The 19,400-nt window shown below is 38.1% G+C and overlaps 1 protein-coding gene across 4 annotated transcripts in view; it reads right to left on the bottom strand.

Moving 5' to 3' along the window:
* Positions 1-19,400, bottom strand: part of LOC145464337 (uncharacterized) — a 44,650-nt gene that overhangs the window by 4,840 nt on the left and 20,410 nt on the right. For 3 of the 4 annotated variants that reach the window (XM_081448184.1, XM_081448185.1, XM_081448186.1), the window contains 23 exons: positions 18,639-18,737; positions 17,793-17,891; positions 17,102-17,203; positions 16,456-16,557; positions 15,057-15,155; positions 14,116-14,244; positions 13,542-13,667; positions 12,484-12,606; positions 11,834-11,932; positions 11,315-11,413; positions 9,532-9,585; positions 7,135-7,236; positions 6,129-6,227; positions 5,393-5,494; positions 4,776-4,874; positions 4,169-4,270; positions 3,294-3,392; positions 3,084-3,185; positions 2,234-2,266; positions 1,869-1,976; positions 1,122-1,319; positions 631-729; positions 165-272 (listed from right to left, as the gene is read on the bottom strand). In XM_081448184.1, the coding sequence (XP_081304310.1) occupies positions 165-272; positions 631-729; positions 1,122-1,319; positions 1,869-1,976; positions 2,234-2,266; positions 3,084-3,185; positions 3,294-3,392; positions 4,169-4,270; positions 4,776-4,874; positions 5,393-5,494; positions 6,129-6,227; positions 7,135-7,236; positions 9,532-9,585; positions 11,315-11,413; positions 11,834-11,932; positions 12,484-12,606; positions 13,542-13,667; positions 14,116-14,244; positions 15,057-15,155; positions 16,456-16,557; positions 17,102-17,203; positions 17,793-17,891; positions 18,639-18,737 (2,382 nt within the window). The remainder of the gene's footprint in view (positions 1-164; positions 273-630; positions 730-1,121; positions 1,320-1,868; positions 1,977-2,233; positions 2,267-3,083; positions 3,186-3,293; positions 3,393-4,168; positions 4,271-4,775; positions 4,875-5,392; positions 5,495-6,128; positions 6,228-7,134; positions 7,237-9,531; positions 9,586-11,314; positions 11,414-11,833; positions 11,933-12,483; positions 12,607-13,541; positions 13,668-14,115; positions 14,245-15,056; positions 15,156-16,455; positions 16,558-17,101; positions 17,204-17,792; positions 17,892-18,638; positions 18,738-19,400) is intronic. The other variant, XM_081448187.1, reaches the window with a different exon arrangement.

Raw genomic sequence — 19,400 nt, 5'->3', positions numbered from 1 at the left:
ATTTACGTGAATATTTCCTTCACTCGAAAGAACAACCTCTCAAATATGCGCCGCACCCAGAAGAAAATCACTTGAGCTCTAAAGTGACCCCTATGCAGCGACATTGTAGCTAACTCAATAGAGTTTGGTGTGACAAAAATTGTCCTTAAGTATGACAAACGTACCTTTTTGTTACTCAGAAGTCGGTCGTGATTCAGTTTTTGAGCGAGCAAGAAATCCAGCACCTCAATGTGTCGTTCACTTGCCGCGTGACAAATCGCTACATCCTCAGACTAGAAGAAAATCAACATTTAACATCACGCCGTTAGCCACGCTCTCTCTTTGGATTGATGTCATGCAGCTGACGTGACTTAACAACTTACTCTAGTTGAATTGGTGTCACGCAGCTGACGTGACTTAACAACTTACTCTAGTTGAATTAGTGTCACGCAGATGACGTGACTTAATATCACGTCGTTAGCTACGTTCTGTTTGGCTCGGCACTCCTACTGTTGCAGAAACCATTTTATGATGTGGGTTTGGTTTATTTTCTTTCTAATATTTTGGTTTTCGTCTTTTGTGAGTGCAGGGTCGAGAAATTACTATTTGGCGGAAATTGAATAATCATGAAAGTTCTTGTGAATGCCAAACCTTATTCTCGATCAAAGGTGAAGCACCATACTCCATCAGCAGCTTCACTACTGCCTGGTAGCCAGCTCCGGCGGCAATGTGAAGAGCGGTATTACCAAGCTGAGAAGAGAGAAACAACATAACAAAGAAATCAAACCAAAGCTTCAACATATTCATCACGACCATGGTTCCCGAAAGACATATGGGCGCTTTCCATTCGATGAAAAATTTCGATTTGGATTCAAGGAAATTTCCAGAGACGAATGGAAGAGCAATTTCCGGAATTTCAGGAGAAGAGGACAACCTTGCGAGGCACACAGAAATTTTCAGCAATTAGCGTTCTATGACTCGCTTTTCTGAAATTCTACAGTTTCCGGAGTTTCTGGAAGCTTTCCCAGGAAATTACCGCACCATTGGTCCCCGTTTCGAAATTTTTCAAATTTTTGGTTCAATGGAAAGCGCCCATATGTTCATTGATGGAAAACTAAGCATTCACGCTCTCTCCAGCTTACATTATCCTGGGCGTCAATCTCAGCTCCTTGACCGATCAGAATCGTGAGCAGGTCTCTGTGTCCATTAGCAGCAGCCAGATGAAGAGAAGTACGACCTTCATTATCCACCTGGTGCAGCAAGGCCGTAGCTTTGCTAATCAAAGTGCTGGCGACTTCCACGTGTCCTTCCAGGGATGCTATATGAAGTGCTGTACGACCCTATAGATCGAGTGTAGAAGAGGAACACTAGTTACGTAACAGTAAAGATGTCCAACTTAAACTCCCCTTGCAGTCTTCTACCGACAAATGCTATTTAGAGCTGCCATATAAAAGTGCTGTCACGTTATCTTAAAGAGCTTGCGTTAAGCTATTTTAGGTGATTCTGTTACATTTTCAAACTCGTTTATATATTCATCACGCTTAAACTAATCATAATTGTGTGTATTTGTATATCTGATCACAATTAGCATAGATTTTTATATTTTCCCCTTAGTTTTAGTTTCGATTGGAAAGACATATCAAACACTCAAGGCTGTGTTTAATACTTTTCCAAACACCTCGCAGTTCGTCAAAAATACTCCACCGCTCGCAGTATTTGCAACTACATGTATCTTCAACTCTCTTCACGGTGTTTGGAAATGTGATCAAACACGTTCTCTTGTGTTTGATATACAACTTGAAAATGGCCATAAACCTGAAAGGAATCATAAATAACATGCAGTCATTGTTTAAAGCCTGGCGTAATTGTGAAAGATACAATCAACCCACCGCCTTTAATGTTACAGAATCCACTCGTACTCCAGGATGATTTGTGATGGCTCGTACAAGAGTGTTGTCGCCATTTTGAGCCGCAAGGTGAAGAGGCGTGAATCCAAACTAACAAGAATAAAAACAGCCGAGAAGGATTACACGGCAGTGTCACAAAATTGCATACAGTATATGTATTGCATGCAGTACATTAATACCGTTAAATTTTGTTTGGTCTACTGACTGAACGAATGAGCAAACAAACAATACTTCTCGTATATAGCTGTAGAATGTGTTTCAGTCAATAAAACCGACAGTCTTTTCATGTATCCTAGTTAAAGAACAGGATCTTCACTAAAATGTGTTCAATCATTATCCACACTCACGTCTTCGTCCTCTTCCTCGCTGTCAGCAGGACGCTGAAACAAGAACAAAACAGAATCTTCTCAAGACCTGCACTGTACGACTGTAGCAGGGGAGGATTTAGGTGGGAGGGGGCCGGGACAGTGATTAGGTGGCTAGCCAAACCCCTTTTGAGGAAGCAAAAATATTGAATATTGTAGTGAATACTGTAGCAGAAATTAAGGCAAACACTCTAGCCAGGTAACTCTCTGTAAGTTCTTCTTTGTGTTATTGCTAGTATTTGTGGTGTGACAGTTTTCAATTAAGTTCCAATTTTCAAATTTTGGGGCATGCCCCATTGATTCTGCAGTCTCAAGGTACCATCTCAAGGTACCATCCTCCTCCCCCTTGCAGAATCCTGGATCCGCCCCTGTGTAGAGCATCAAACATTCCGATCGATCATGAAAACGGTATTCAGTGTAGCATAGAAGGTCACACTTCTTCCCCTGTTCCCAGGAGTAAAATTATTATCGGCAAACGGGTAGGAAAACAGCATTGAAGTGGAGGCCAGAGGGGAGAAGCAGACCAGAGCGACCCAAAATAATATGGAAGAGAGCGGCTGAGGACGAAAGGCGCGCAGCTTAGTAGTAGTCTTGGGGAACTTTCTGAGCTCTAGCAGCAAATCAAAGTGGATGGAAGGAGAATGTCAAAGCCTTAAGTGCCTTATGGCATGGAAAAATACAGGTAAAGGTAGGTAGGTTAGGAAAACCTGGCAAAATTCTAGTGAGCAACCTTTGAGGGGACAAGCATCTCATCCTGGGGAAAGTAGGAAATATTTTTAGCCGCTTCATCTTATAGAAACCGGAAAGGGCTGATAAAATGAAGGTTTCTCACCTCGCTGACTAGTGTGGCAGTTTGAGGGGCCCTGGAGAGGAATTCCTGGACAATTTCTGTCTGACCAAATAAGGCAGCAACGTGGATGGCAGTCATTCCGTTCTATGAGCAAAGAAGAAAAACAACAATCTTTATCAACAACAAGAACAACAGCAACAACAAGAACAACAGCAAAAACAATATTTAATCAGATGAAAATCAAGCGCATACCTTGACACTTGTTCGGTTTATAGCCGTCTTCCCCCACAGCATATCGATAACTTTGAGCTGACCAAACTTGGCGGCTAGATGCAACACGCTGTTGCCTTCCTAGAAACAAACAATAGGACAAAATATAAGACAGGTCTTGATCTTATAGTGAAGGTTAGTAGGACATATACTTAAAAGAGCACAAGGCTCAGTTATAGGTTATGTTAGGGTAAACTCCTTTTCAGAGATTTCGCAAGTATTTTCCGTAATTATCTTAGTAGACAAACGATACAAAATGTACGTCTCAGGCGCATAATACGGCTAAAATAAGTTACGTCTACGTAGGTATTAGACACTAATAATAACCAGGTCAAGAGAAATCTTCTTTACATTTCTTTGGTGACTTTGATGCCGCCTTGACTAAAACGTGAAGGACGGTAATCAAAGGCAATATTTTCATCTGTGACGTATTTGAAGTCTCAGACGAATAACAAGCCTGTCTTATGCGTTTTCCAAATGTGCAAAGTCATCACAGTCGTCTAGTTTTTTTTTTTTCCTGTATAAATACGGCCATTTGAGTTCGAGTACACTAATGTCACGTTTCTTTCGTCGGTGAACTATCAACTTTGTATCTGTGATGTGTCATTACGCGATGTATCAAAGCAATGCATTTTAACCGTTCGGCCCCCCAATGTCAATTCTCCCTACTTACTATCATACATTTCTTTTACGCAAGTTCTGAGAATTTCATGTTTCATCACGAAAATATCTTCGTGCACGAATTTCTTTACTCCTTTCAACTGTCTGCTTGAAAACGTTTTGATGTTGTCAGGAAAAATTAGATGTGGATTAAAATTGACAATGAAAGGATTAATTAAACGTGTGTTTAGTTTTACCGTGTCTTCCTCAGTAGGCGAAGCTCCCTTTTCTAATAAAAATTCCACAATGTCTTTGTGGCCTCCACGAGCAGCTAGAAGGAGCGGTTTGCACAGAACACCCTGTGTGACAGAGCAAAATGTTTGAAACGTAGCTAGTGGTAAGGGTGGAACATGTAACCTATGGCAAGCGCGGGAAACATGTAATCAATCTCAAGCGCGGAGACAAGCGCGGGAAAAATGTAACCTGTGCAAGCACGAGAAACATGCAACCAGTGGCATGCGCAGGAAGAAAAAGAATCTGGTAGCAAGCAAATTAATAATATCAATGTCAAGAACACATGAAAGCATGAATCTTGTAGAAAACGAGGTAACTAATTAGATAATAAATGTTGATTGCCGCAGTTGGCTACATTGCAGTCCCTGAACTCTGGGGAGCCCGTCTGGGCTCTGCAAAAGTACCGTAAATCACTAAAGCTTAGAGCGCAGAAAACGCGGTGTAAAACTTTGCGCAAACGCAGTTATCACAGTGCAAGAAACTTGACCATTTTCTTTAACTCAAGATCGTCATGTTTTGTCTATCTTTGTAGCGTTTCGGAAAGTAGAAAACAAACATTTAAATCATTACCGTATCAGCTGAACATTTGGCAAAGTCAAGCTCAACCAATTTCCTCACCACCTTAAGACTACCACTGGAAGCAGCAATCTGTAACGCGTTCAATCCGTCCTAACGGAACAAACAAAATGACAAGTGTACACGTGTGAAGGCAGTTTCTGTTAGATATCCATATTGACGCCACTTTAGCCAATAGAATGACGTTTATTCAGAGCTTTTTATAGCCGCTTCACACCTTTAGGTTGTGCATGATTTTTTCTGGTGGGCAATAGCTTGTGCAAGAATTTTTTTAAACATCACAAATCAAAAAGCAGCTGTTCGATTTTTTCCCTATGGCTCCCATTGCGCGATTTGTTTTCGGCCGTTTCTGTTGTGCAGGAATTTATTTTGGAAACTGCTGAAACCCCCACCTCCCACCGCCCATTAGGTTAACCCCACCTCCCACCCCCCATTAGGTTAACCATTCATTTTCAAAGTCATTGTTAGCATTGCATGAATATTTGAATTGAGGAACTTCTTCCAGGTATCAGTAACAAGCTAGTGTTATGGGCAGCTTAAACGACGTTGCGATTCAGCAATGTTTGAAATTTTGGTCAGAAACTTTGTTTGGTGACAAACAAAGCGCGTACCGCGTCGATTTGTGTCATGGTGTCAGGTCTGACGTTGAAGAATAATTCCACGATTTCCTCCTTGTCGTTCAGAGCAGCATAATGGACAGGAATCATGTCTTTCTGTAGGAAAACACAGTAAAAGTCAATCAAAATGATAAACTTGGATATTTAGCAATCGCGTGTTTTTTTTTTTAAAGCTACCTTTTCTTTCAGGTTTCCATCTTGCGAACAAGCAATTTCTGAAAATAGTCGAACAGTTACTCATACTAAGTGATGCGCGCGTAACGTGCGAAGGGCATTTAACATTGGCAATGGTCGGCAGTGGCAAGTTGCTACTTTCTGGAAATGGCAGGTCACACCAAGGGAAATCTTCGCCAAATCTCTTCATCCAATCAAAAATTAGCATGAGCACTGACGTCGGCGCGACTCGATAAGGCGACGTCATGTTACCAAGCAACTTCGCTGACGAAAAACGCGGGACCGATATCGCCATCGATTTAACAAATTGACGTCAGTTTTTCATGCGTCTGTCCTGTTATTGATCATGAATTTCGTCGTAACACTGTCAAAGTAGCTGTGGAGTTTTGCGGTTATCGTATAAAGGTACTTCGCTCCACGTCTGGTCAGGTAATTAGCTAAGTTGTGATATGGTCAGCCAGTTAGCCTTCCCTACAATCTGCTGGAAAGATTTCTGGGTGAAAAAGAACTTGTCAAAAATAGCCTTAGACTGAGAGGGACAATGAATTCAACTCACACTGTCTGCTACACTGGCATCGGCTCGGAGATCAAGAAGTACCTTGCACACTTCGGTTCTGCCATTCCCCGCAGCTACATGCAGAGGACTCTTTTTGTCCTAAGAGAAAAAAAAAACATCATTCATAAAGTAACAGTACGTGAGAAGAATAGAGCGGTTTTCACTGGATTATTAAAATTCATGGTTGCTACAAAATTCCCTGACTTTCCCCTGATAAAAATAAAATTTCCCTGACCCAACAAATACAAAATATCATATACAACAGCGGCTTCTAGCCTCATTTTACAGCCGTCCTTTCCACTCTTTCATTAAGACTAATCAAAGTAAGTAATTTTCAACAAATTGTCCTTCCTCATGACGTAAAAATATCGATGAGATCACAGTGACTCCAAATGTCTCTACCAGCCTTCAATGGTATTAAATCAGCCGTGTTAAATTATTTCAATTTTCCCTGACTTTTCTTCAAAATATCAATTCCTCCTGACTTTTTCCCCGGCCATTTCCTGACCTGAGGCAACCCTGTAATTCGATCATGTAATTACCTCGGTTTTACATTACTATGCTCAGCGATTGGCTAAAAAAAGCCGCGCTACTTTGTCACGCAATCAGAATTAAAACCAAACCCCATCGTGACTCGCTTGCACACGTTTTCCCGCGCTTTGCTTCACCTACATGTATTTATTTTGAGTTTTTTGATTGGTTCCCTGGATTGTGACTGGCCAGAGTATTCACTTTGGGTTTGATTTTACCACACTCATTTGAAAACTTCCGTATAGCAGATTTCTCCTTTCCTAGACTTCTGGATGGGTTGTTGGGTTGACGATAGTTATTGGCTAATTATCAGTTTGCTTCAAAAAAAGTATCAATACTGCAGGGTAAAATTAGATTAGGTCCATTTTATAACTAACTATAAATGAATGAATCTGAATTTGAATCTGAAACAACCTTATGAATATTTCCATTTTCTGAAAGAAAAATCGTTCAACAACTGCTTGAGACTGCTTACCACAGTAAGTGGATCAATAATGGCGTTGTACTTTGTTACAATCACACGTACAAACTCTGGGTGACCTTTCTCAGCCGCAATATGAAGTGGAGTTAGACCAATCTGAAAAGAAGACCACAAGCATTAGAAGAACTTCTGCATAGTATATAATCTATCTATTAAGCAATTAGATTCTGATCTCGAGATTTCTGTCGCGTGATAGTTGACGGGGGTGCAGCCTGAGTCAACTATCACGCATAGAAATCGAGAGCGAATAATCTAATTGTTTTAGCATAAATCTACTAGTCGTTCAAAACTTGATCTAAACCCTCTTCACAGACACTTCGAAAACGCCAAGAAGCGGCCGTCATTTTGTTAACAAGTGCACACTAGCATGCTACTCACTATCTATCACAGAATAGATAGTGAGTAGCGTAGCCAATCAGAGAAGAGTATTCATGATAGAACGCTAGTAGATTTATACTAAAAGCTAATATAATATAATATTATAGTATGGTTTCTGGCTTCAATGAGAAAATGTTTGAGCAGATGCATTTTCTTTTTATGAAGGTATTAGTTTCTGGAGAAACTGTACGGCTGTGGGATCACGTGTACTAAAGGTATCTGCAACTGAGTGTTAATCGATACTCTTGATTCATACCCTTGATCGACATCTTGATCAATACTCGATCAACATCCTTATTGATAATCGGTTGACACTCTATCAACACTTGATCAACAGTCGGTCAATAGTTGGCCAAGTGTTGACCAACTCCTATGAATTGGTCGACAATTAGTTGACTCTTGACCAACTGTCAACCGAGATGTTGATGGAGTGTCGATCGAGTGCCAACCAAGGTGTTGATGGAGTGTCGATCAAGTATCGATCGAGGGTCGATCGAGGGTGTTGATCAACACTTGACCGCAGACACTTTTAGTACACATGATCCAGGCTGTGTCGGTAGGCAAGTGAAAGGCTTGGCTATTTATAAACTTCAAGTTGATAAAGGTAAATTAACCACCATAGTGTGATAGTGAGACTGACATTCTGAGCATTAGCCCTTCATCAACCAGTTTGATAAAATGGAGGACTAATGCTCAAGATTGCGTCACTCTCTATAAATAGTCTCGGCTTATTGTTTTCTTAGAACAAACAAAATGAAATAAAATAAAATAAAATAAAATAAAAATAAAATAAAATAAAATAAAAATAAAATTAAATAAAATTAAATAAAATTAGATAAAATAAAATAAAATTAAAGTTATGTAAGCATGTTCTCAATATTTAAAGTTAAGATACTGTCTTTTGGCTAGCAGTTACTGAATAAACACTGATTATTGCTTAAGCATGCAATGCATGCTGAACACTGTAGCTGAAGTCCTTTACACGCTTTGCGGACCTATGGCATTAGGTACTCAATGTAATTTGGTCTACAGGCCTTTTTCCCTACCTGCCACCAGTTACAAGATTAACTCACAGTCCTGATGAAATTATTCAGTTATTTGTTGCAATGACAAATCTGATTACTTTGGTTTTAATGTCTCTTATTACAAAACTATTTTACACTGTAACATACACATGAAGAATGTGGCGATAAAGGAGTTTAAATTATTTGTGTATGCTGTTTAAGTAATAATCTTCTTATTTTGAAATGTTTGAGCTTGTGTTTCTTGATGAAATGTGACCTATATATATTAGGTGTAGAAGTTTAAATTTTTACTTTAACAATAATTATTATTACTAGACTTTGTGTAATTTTACAGCCATTAACCTTTAGGTGCATGCATAATCAGTGTTTTTACAGCTTATCTGATCGAGTTATCCATAATTTAATGTTCTATTGTCTATTTTTTATCTTGTTATTTGCCATATGATAATATATATGTTAAGCAATTAGAACCAGCCTAGCCAAGAGCCATGTCACAATAACAAACCCAGTGTTGAAAACATTAACTGGCCCTAAGGTCAAACATGCAATGAGATGCTTGTGAACTATTTGATATAGATAGAATTTTCTCAGATTCATTATTTAATAATTCATAAAGTTTAAGCAAAGGAAATCATGACCGTGACAGTGTTTGGATATCTGATCTTAATTAGCATACATTTTTATGATTTTATTTCTAAATTTTCTCCTTAGTCTTATTTTGATTGAGAAGATATATCAAACACTCGAGACAGTGTTTGACCACATCAAACACCTCAAAGTTCATCAAAAATACTCCACTATGCATCGTGTTTCAACTCTCTTCTTGGTATTTGGAAACATGGTCAAACACGGTCTTTCATGTTTGATGTATTACTTGAAAACTACTTACAACAAGAAAACTTTAAGGGTGCATTTTAATATCTAAACTTGAATTGATGTTAAAATTAAAATATATGTCAGTGATGTTGCAAATTAGGTAGGCCCTTACAGGCATATCTTCTCTGTCACCACGTGATTTACTGGCTGAATAGCGGAGATTTGGCTGCAATGAGAACATTAATCATGCAAAGATGAGGTTAAGGATTAGCTATTAAATGGTAAGCAGTGAACAACGGTGTCAGGGGTCAGTGGGGCGTTAAGCACAGTAGTTTGTCTAACGTGATTGTCCAGGCAACAGTGGTCGAGTAAAAACGTTTCGTCAGTCCACTGTGAATAACTCTGCTGTTTGAAGCTTATAACTTGTCTGTTTTGTTGTGATGTTATATTGGCTGTTAGTTAAATTTTTGTTGGTTTTGTTCTTTGATTTTGTTAAGGTCTTGAATGGGTTGGTTATAAAATGTTGGCAGTTGTTGGCATTGGTTGAGAGGTATGTGTTCCAGTATGTGGATTTGTCCATCAGCTTTCCAAAGAAAGACCATAAAAGAAGTTCACAGTACACTCTTCAGTAACTGTAATAAAGATTTTTGTTAGTCCATGGTGTTCAGCAACGTGATTGTGATATCACTCTCTTGTAACTTGGTTGTGTTTATGCTTCAAGATAAGGACGGATGATGACAGTAATAATGATGATGACGACAGTCATTATTATAATAATGATGATGATGACAGTCATTATTGTAATGATAATGATGATGATGTTTGTGTCTAGTTATTTTCCTGTTTGGGTTTCTACTAGTCCATCCAACCTATTGACTGGCATTTGGAGCAATAAATATCACCACTCCCTGTACACCACTCCCTGCCTGTCATTTGAGGTTCATAAAGAATGTAACAGTAATGGGCATTTTTGAGCCATATGGATGAATTAAAAGGTTGTAGGATCCACAGAGGAACAGTGTTGCTGTAGTAATGGGTGTCAGCTTTCTGTTTGTTTTCTTAGGTTCAGCGTTAAATGTTAAGCTTAAAATAGCAAACATTAACACTATGACAGAGTAAGACAAAGATTGCAGATATTTTTTTATGAACAATATTTGCGAAAATGAATGTGTCACATTAGTCAATGATTATTGATCTAGCTGACCAAGTCAAGGATTTATTGTCCACAGTAGTTTTAGCCAATTATTGTATAGTCGACACACATAGACAACAGAGGCACAGTTAGAAATGGTTTAGATAAGAGTTATTCATTAATTCTGGCTTCTTAAGTTAAAAATCCAATAGGTTATAAAATTATAAAATGTGGCCAGAAATTACATGGACAATGTACGTGATCATTACGGATTAGCCAGTGAAGATTTTTTATTACACATACTCAAGACTTAAACTACTGCATAAGTTTATTGTAATAAATTATTAAGTTACACACGTAGCTTGGGACTTTATACAATTTGACACTTATTTTACCACAATTAAGCATCTAAGCATTTTACTTCTAACTAGTGGGGAGTAGCACAATAAGAAATTTATTTTTTACTTTAATTTACTATTTACTTTGCAGGCTCAATAGTTCAAAGCATGGACAATTTTACATCTGCCAAGGCAGAGTGTAAGTTCTTATCCAGTGACTGAAGGTCAGCCATTGACTGCCAACAAACACTTGCAATGGGCAATCTTGAAAAGTTAAAAAAGTTATCATTATCCTAATGGGCTCTAAACAACTGTAAGGGACAGGACACTTATTAACTTTTAAAGTTAATTTCTCACACTTGTAACACATAGGCCACTAGGTTCACTGTGATTGCACATTTGATGGTACATAAAGCTGTGAATGAAAATGGCAAGTTCCTATTTGATGGTAAATAAAGCTGTCCATGCTAATAATTAATACAAACCTTGGTCCTTCCATTCACGTAAGCTTTGTGATTCAGCAGTTCACGAGCAACATCTACATGGCCTCTGGATGCTGCATAATGGAGAGCTGTACCACCCACCTGGAAATCAAATAAACAATTCACCTCAAGTATGCTTCAGTTACATGTATACAATGTAAAGTTTAATTGTCTCTTTCTTCTCACATGTAATAACATTTTGGGTTAACTCTAGTATGAAAAAATTACAACTATCCTTTTGTAGAGCTAGATCTAAGGGTAAGAATGGCATACGTTGAAAATTATTGCTAAATTTGCCCATATTTTGTTGGAGTAAACATATTAATTTGCTACCTTCATGAGAAGATTTAAGTGTGAAACGATCCTCAATAAGATTCCCACAAAGATTGTCAAGAATTTTTGATCCTTGAAAGATTATTGCCAGGGATGAGCAGTTCACACTTCGTGTATTCTGGAAAATCAAAATATTGTACAGCTGACAAATTCTGTATATGTTTTTGTAGCCAGGTGGCCTTCAGTTACCTCATCGAAAACATCAACTCTAGCGTGAAACCTCAGGAGTGCTCGCACCACTTCCAACATGCCATATTGTGAGGCGATCATCAGTGGAGATGCCCCACTCTGAATTAAACAAACAAAAAAGAAACATCTACATCATACATATGATATTTCAAGTGTTTTGAATTCAACAACAGCCTCAAGTAACATTTTGATCATTGTTAGTAACATGTTTTCTGATTGCAGTTCCACTGTATGAGAATATATTTATTAATGATAATCAACCATGGTTACTATGCTTTTTTTTCTCAGTCAGAGTCAGTTGGTTGGTGGGCCAGTCGATCAGTTGGTCGATCAGTTGATCGGTTGGTCAGTTGATTGCTTGCTCAGTCAGTTAATTGGTGGGTGATTAGTCAGTCGGATGTACCATTGATCGATCGGTTGGTCAGTCAGTCAGTCAGTTAGTCAGTCAGTCAGTCAGTCAGTCAGTCAGTCAGTCTGTCAGTCACACAGTCAGTAATAGTGAGTAAGTAAGCAGTTAAGTGATAAAAGTCCATAAAGCTATTAAATGAAAACCTGTCAAAGTTTGCTTAAGTTTCTCATTGGTGCAGTCAACAGGCACAGAAGCTAGTAGTTGGTACAAAGATGAATCACTTAATATTAAATTTTATCACCTCAGTTGTCCTGTTGATAGTAGAAAGTTTGATATGCTCTGGAATCACTTCGGAAGTGAAGAATGCCTCCACAATCTTGTGGTTTCCTGATCTGGCACACCAATGAAGAGCTGTCTCTCTTTTCTAAACAACAAACAAACAAGCAACTGTTTAGATTCCTCACTTAAATAAATATATGGCACTACCGGTACCTCAAAAGTGATTGCCTTAATTCATTAATGGGAATTTAATTTAAATTCCCCCTCTGCCCTGCTATAAATTGCTGGTCACAAGGTCATACCCTGCAAGCAGCGTCTCCTGGAAAAATCCTCCCTCTTCCCAATTTTTCTATGAAGATTGAAGGAGACTCTGCTTGCAGGGTAAAGGTAAGATCTTTCGGTAGTACTAGAAGTACTGCAGCTTACCGAATGGATAAGGCAACAGATTAGCAAACAGGTAAGATGGTAAAATACAAGCAGAGATTGACTGTTGCTGCTCTCTGAATTTGATATAAGCATTTGAGATACATGACAGTATATTCCTACAGTGCAGACTTGCAATCCTAACTGTAATGTAAAAAAAGCTTCTAAACTTAAAAGAAGAAAAACGTATAATTCTACACATGTGCAGTATTCTTATATAGCACACAGCAGTTTATAATTTCTGAAGTTTATTCTGCTCTTTGCGGTATGTATCTATACAAGACAGTCTAAGCCCTCAATGCATGCAAAGGAATTCAAGTACTACACGTGTTGCACCTTTGCATACATGCAAGGTAATCAATTCAGGGCTTGAAAAAATTGCCGTCCAGTCAGCCCAGACAAGTAGATTTCCTGTTGGGCAAGTAACATTCCATTCTCACTTGCCAGATGGGCAAGGGCCCTGAGGCAAGTCATCTGCCAAGTAAATAATAAAAAGTGAATGAAGTCTTGCCCAGGGCAAGCAAAATTTGAGAGCTGCTTGTCCAAAGGGCAAGCTAGAATTCTAGTGTAGTTTGAGCCTTAAATCATCCATTAAATCTGAAAGAACAAAATGCCATTTCCGTTGCTTTCTATTACTTTTATAGGTTGTGACATAACCTGATATGTTGTAAAAGTCAGGTTTGTGCCATGTTCCAGCAAAATCTGCACTACGTTCACGTGATCATCTGTATTGTTCCTTCCCTGAGGAATGCCTGAAACAGAATGCAGGGCAGTCTCTCCACCCTTATGGGAAGAAAAGAACAGTGAAAAAGAAAGGAATGAGTGGGTTTTGACAGGGCATATTGGTTAAAATAAACAGTTTTGTACTGCGTAAAACAGTTGAAGAGATTTGCAGTGGCTAATTTTTTAACTGGCAAGAAATAATTTGAATATCAATATTATCTAATATATAATCTACAGTAGTTAGTCTAATATTAAAAACCCCAGGACCAGTTAAAGAAATAACATTTTATGTAGAACCTTATACATGTATTGCATTTTTCAATATAATTTGATACAAATGAATACAACAGAAATTTTCAAAGTTAATACACAGATTCATGAAAGCTAAAGAGGCATGATATCACAGAGTCACCCTGAGTTCTTCGTTCATAATTTGTTTTTTAATATAATATTCAAACTGGGCATCATTTTTATTTGGACTTTGTAACATAATCACAAGAAAACTCACATTGTTTGGTATATTGACAACAAGACGAGCAAGCATGTAAGACTTGACTTGGAAAATCTTCTTGATCAGGGCTTCCACTATCTGAGAGTGTCCATTTTCACAGGCAAAATGAAGAGGAGTGTCCCCTGACTGCAAAGAAAGAAAGAAAAAAACTTTCTTATCCCTTTCATTTTCTTTCCCTTTCTGTAATTCCCCTTGTCATGTCATTGCTATCAAGATACATGCAGCATGGAGCTGATCATTTGCTAAGTTTGTTTAGAAAACAACCCTGTAAAATTACACTAAAAGTTATCACTTTGTTTTCTTTCCTTTCTTTTCATAAACTTTCTTACTCTAACTTTATGGAAACAGAACTAGCTCAAGCTGTTGATGTAATGACTGGGTAGCAAGGAGAATCTAAGGTTTGATAATCACGACAGATGGATACACAATTTTCCCTTCTTGTGCTCTCAGTGTTTCCTAAGATAAATAGGAAATATTTTCTAGTTGTTCTGGACTTTCTAAAAGTTGGATAAGGGGAACCAGTGTGTTCAGAATCTGCAAAACCAATTTTTACTCTTAAAGATTAAAAATATCAAGGCATGGCACACTGTTTAACCTACGGAATACACTACAAAGCTTTTCCCAGGTTCATAAACCATGGGAATTGTAAATGCTGATCGCCAGTTAATACCAGTGATCCAGTGATCACTGATTGGCCTTTCAGGTTAAATGAAGTCTTTTATTTATTTTATTTAATTAAGAGAAAACCTTGAAAGAACAAGATAAACGTAAAATCAATTTGAAACTGAATAACATGGAAGTATGAGGGAACCTTACTGCACTCGCTGATATTAAGTAACAGGGAGAAATTTGAAAGCAACTAATTATAAGGCAGTTTTGTAGCTATTGGCAGATGGTTTCACTGCCATTTCAAGATGGACTGGCAGTTGTATCTGTACCTTGCATCTACGAGCGACTTCAGCATCTTCTCGCAAAAGAAGTTTTACAACTTCTAAATTTCCACATCTAGCAGCCAAATGAAGGGCTCTTTCACCATTCTATTAGAATAAAATAACAATAATTATTACATTAATTACTATACAAAGAGAATCTATGGAGTTATGGTGACACACCTAGTTTATCACTAGTCTTTTATTTGTCTGTAATGTTATGTACATGTGAAAGCATTGTTCAAATATCATACAACATCATAGGCCTAATGCCCATTATTAAAGTTGCTTAAGGTGATTCCTTAATAAAATAACCTGCCACAGATTTCCAATGAAACTTAGTATGTTGTTGTTACAGGACAAGGAGATATTAAAAACATAATAAAAAGAGGGGGTCACCGGGCTTGTTTTCACACCACAATGCTGACAATATGGTTATTTAGGTGACTTTTGGTAATCGCCATGCTCAACAAGTAAGCTCAATTATTTTTCAACGTAGCGTGTTATATCACACAGAGTTTGACTTTCTTCGGTTGTTCATTTATCTATGTCCCAGAAAAATTGTCTTCAAGTTCCCAGCATTTCTTTATCCTTTAAAGGAAACATAATTTCGGCATGCGCTGTTGGGCCCGTTATGTCTCTTTGTTGTATTTATTTCATTTGCCAAAAAAGTGGCCATAGATTTCTGCTATTTTGTTTCCCAGCTATTGAGGATATTGTTCTCATTAAAATTATGAAATAAAAAGTGGTATCGAGCTTAGTTTGAGGGAAATCTCTTCCATTTTTTATGCGCACACGCTCATATGTGCGCGCTAATGATGAGAAAACCATGCGCAGTACGGACGCGCAATGCAACACAGAGGAATGACCTTAAAGTCCCCACACAAGCCCTATTCACACGTAATAATTATTTAAGTTCCTTGACACCTTGATCCTAAGTCTCACACTGGAGGTTAAAATAGACCCCTTTCAGTTATTTCCCAATCTGGAGGACAAAACAATACTTGATTGTTTTGCATTTGAAAGGTTCATTACTGTCAGAGGAGAGAACAACCATTGTTTTGTCCTGCAGATTGGGAATAACTGAAAAGTGTTTATAGCTACTCCAAGGTAAATATGTATGAGTTTTTATGTCATTAAAAAAAAATGAAATAAAAATAACGAAAGATAACTTTATTTAAGTGTCAAATGTATTTAGCACTGTTGTGCTAATTGGGGACACTGTAAATAAATAAACAAATATCAAATATCTCAAACAGAACATAAACTATTAAGAATCCCAACTAGTGGGAAGCTGACAAATCTACATAGCGGTAAGGTAAAGAATTTGAACCAGGGACCTCCAGATTTCAAATCCAGCGCCCTAAACCACTCGGCCACGCCGCCTCCTCCTCCGAAGTATAATTACCTCTTTTGCAGTATCAGGATCAGCTCCACTTTTGATCAAAACATCCACAACTTTTTCTCCTCCTTTGACCTTAGATGCCATGTGAAGTGGGGTTTCTTTCGCCTAGAATTTCAAGAGTGAAGTTGTCTTAAATTGCTTGTTGGTAATATTCCGAACAATTCTAAATCTAGCAGTTACCCTTTTTTGATCATTGCTGACAGCTCAGCAATTGTAGTAACCGTCCAGCTGAAGTAAGTGGAGTAAGCTGAAATTCCGCAGAGTCCATCACTCGACCCGTAACTTTAACGTTTATGTAGTTCCTCATAGCGCCAAAGCTCTGTAAACCTTTCTTTGCGGTTTTGTAAATGTCCTTTAAACCTTTTCTTTAGTGTAGCCATAGTTAGTAGAGGTGTAACAGTACGAAAGGTTTTCACTTTCAATTTTACCGAACTTGGGAGACGAGATTCGTTCGAATCGGCCGCTATCTTCACTTTTCACTGGCTTAGTAACCATGCCTTGGAATCTTACTACCCAATCAAAATACGGTACATCATTTTAACCAATGCGCATTCGCCTGAATCAAAAATCTTGCAAAAGTTACGCAAAAGTAAAAAAACAACAACAAACAAACAAACAAAAAAACAAACAAAAAAAAAATCTAGCTTACCAAACCACCAATCACTGTAACGTCAGCACCGTATCCTATCAGTAACTGTGCAACAAGATGTTTCTTGCTAAGTGCGGCCAGATGGAGTGGGGTGTAATTTTTCTGTGATGGAAAATTCAAGAATCAACGCCGTGCACAAAATCGCTGAAGACACGCATGTAAAAAGTAAAGAATTTTTCTCCACTTCCTAATTACAGAGCGAGGAACGTAACCGATATAAAGTCATATCCGCATGAAAATGATTTATTGAAAACGTATCGTATTAGCATTAAGATTGTGACTTTTCTTGTTGACTTTGACCGCGTTTTATGAAAATAAAACACACTTTCTAACAGAACTACACCTCTTTAATTTTAGTGAGTACAATCTATTGCATGGTATCTTAAGTTAACAACTCATAAATATTGTAGAACTGCAATTATTTTAGAGTTATTAGACCTCGGATTAGAGTTTTTCACCACTGAATAGTTACTGGAATTTACAACATAGCAAACCACTGCAAGCGATGTGGCGAAAACCCTTGAAAGAAAATATTGCGTGAGCGCGCGAACATAACGTTGTCAGCAATGTTGGTCGTAGCGCAAAGCCATTACTAAATTGATATCAGGTTAACGTGGCATTGTTACGAGTAGGAGAAGCGCGAGCCTTGTTTTTTTTGCTTTGTCTTTTCTTAAACTGAATTTACATTCACCTTGTTCTTCGCGTTCACAGGAATTCCCTTCTCCAGCAGCATTCTCACTAATCCAACGTGACCTCTCTTGGCTGCTTCGTGAATGCATAATGCACCACTCTAAAATTTACAAGATGTGTTAGAACAGAAACACTTAATATTGTCAGTAGAAATAGATGGGAAAAGGGCGTAAAACAACACTGAGATATTACGTAGTACATGTTCTTCTTGGACAGTGAGCATGGAAGTCATCATGACTTGCATGAGTGTGCTAAGAATTGAAAGCAAAGCAAGTCACTCTTTCGTTTAGCTAGGACGGTTTTCAATTGAGGTTCGAAAGTACTCAGGCAATTCCTTTGGTTGTGGCTTTGGTTTTACTACGGTTTTAGATTGGCTGAGTAGTCTAATTGGTAAGTAACTGATTTGGTTTTGGTTTTACGACAATCAATCGAAAACCTCTCTAAATTTTCTAAACGGGCTACTAACAACTAAATTAAAAGCAAGTGATTAGTTTTAGCAGAATTCTAACTGAAATTTTCTTTCATTGACAATTTTCAATCAGTCTCTAGATAGTATTAAACTTCTTGCATACGTGCGCATCAGTTTGTTCAACTATTTGGAGATCAAACCGTGAATGTCTTTCTTTTAATCTTCCGCGGAATTTAATTATCCACTGATTTGTTTCTAAATGTTCCTTAGAAACTTTGGAAAAATGAGAAGACGTTGCCATTTCGTAGACTACCTACAGCCTCAGTACACAAATGGCTGCTAGTGTACGATAGCTCAGCCAATCAGATTGCAGCATTTGCATCAACACACGAGTAGAATTCTTTTAGAACTCTTCCAAGAAGTGAGATGCAGCGTTACCTTGTTAGGCATGTGTATGAGAACGCCTTTCTTTATCAGAGCATTAGAGGCTTCTAGCTGACCGGCCGAGCACGTCTGGTGAAGAAGGGTACTACCATCCTGAAATAAAAATATGGAGAATTATTATACATTGAACTCACTATCTCTTTTCTGATTGGCCGAAAGCGTAAAGTGAATTTTCGAAATCAGCGCCTGTGACGTCATCTAACTGCAGATTATACAATAATCGTGTCAAGGACACTCAAGGTCACGGGTAATCATGTCACGTATGACCGCGGTGCATGATTCCTAACGATAATCGTGTCAAGTTCGCGCGCTTTGTGTTGCTTGCCGCCAGTTACGAAGCAAAAACATGACTTCCATATTTTTTTTTTCGTTCAATGTATAATAAAACAACTATTAGCTGCAGTTTTAGTGATATTCATAATAATCAAGGTCTCGGTAACGGTTTTCAGCCTCAACCTTTGGCTTCGGTTGATAACCCCTACCTCGACCTCGATTACTCTGGATATCACAAAAACCTCATCCAATAATTGTTTATTATGCAGCGGAACCTTCGCTAACAAAATCCTTGTCCTGTGCACCGACACCATACAGTCTCCAAAGTGAACAATATTTAGTGGTCCTAGCCACACACGAACGCTACATTCGTTACCTAAAGTGGAATCTTTTGTTTACGATCTTTGCTCATTAGCATACGCAATTTAGGTTTTGATCAAGCCACAAATCGATACAAAAATATCAGTTCTGAATATTGAACGA

Source organism: Orbicella franksi, chromosome 12 (genome assembly GCF_964199315.1).
Source record: "Orbicella franksi chromosome 12, jaOrbFran1.1, whole genome shotgun sequence".
Taxonomy (NCBI): domain Eukaryota; kingdom Metazoa; phylum Cnidaria; class Anthozoa; order Scleractinia; family Merulinidae; genus Orbicella; species Orbicella franksi.
Note: the sequence above shows the minus strand (reverse complement) of the source record. Positions and strands in the feature narration are given on the sequence as shown.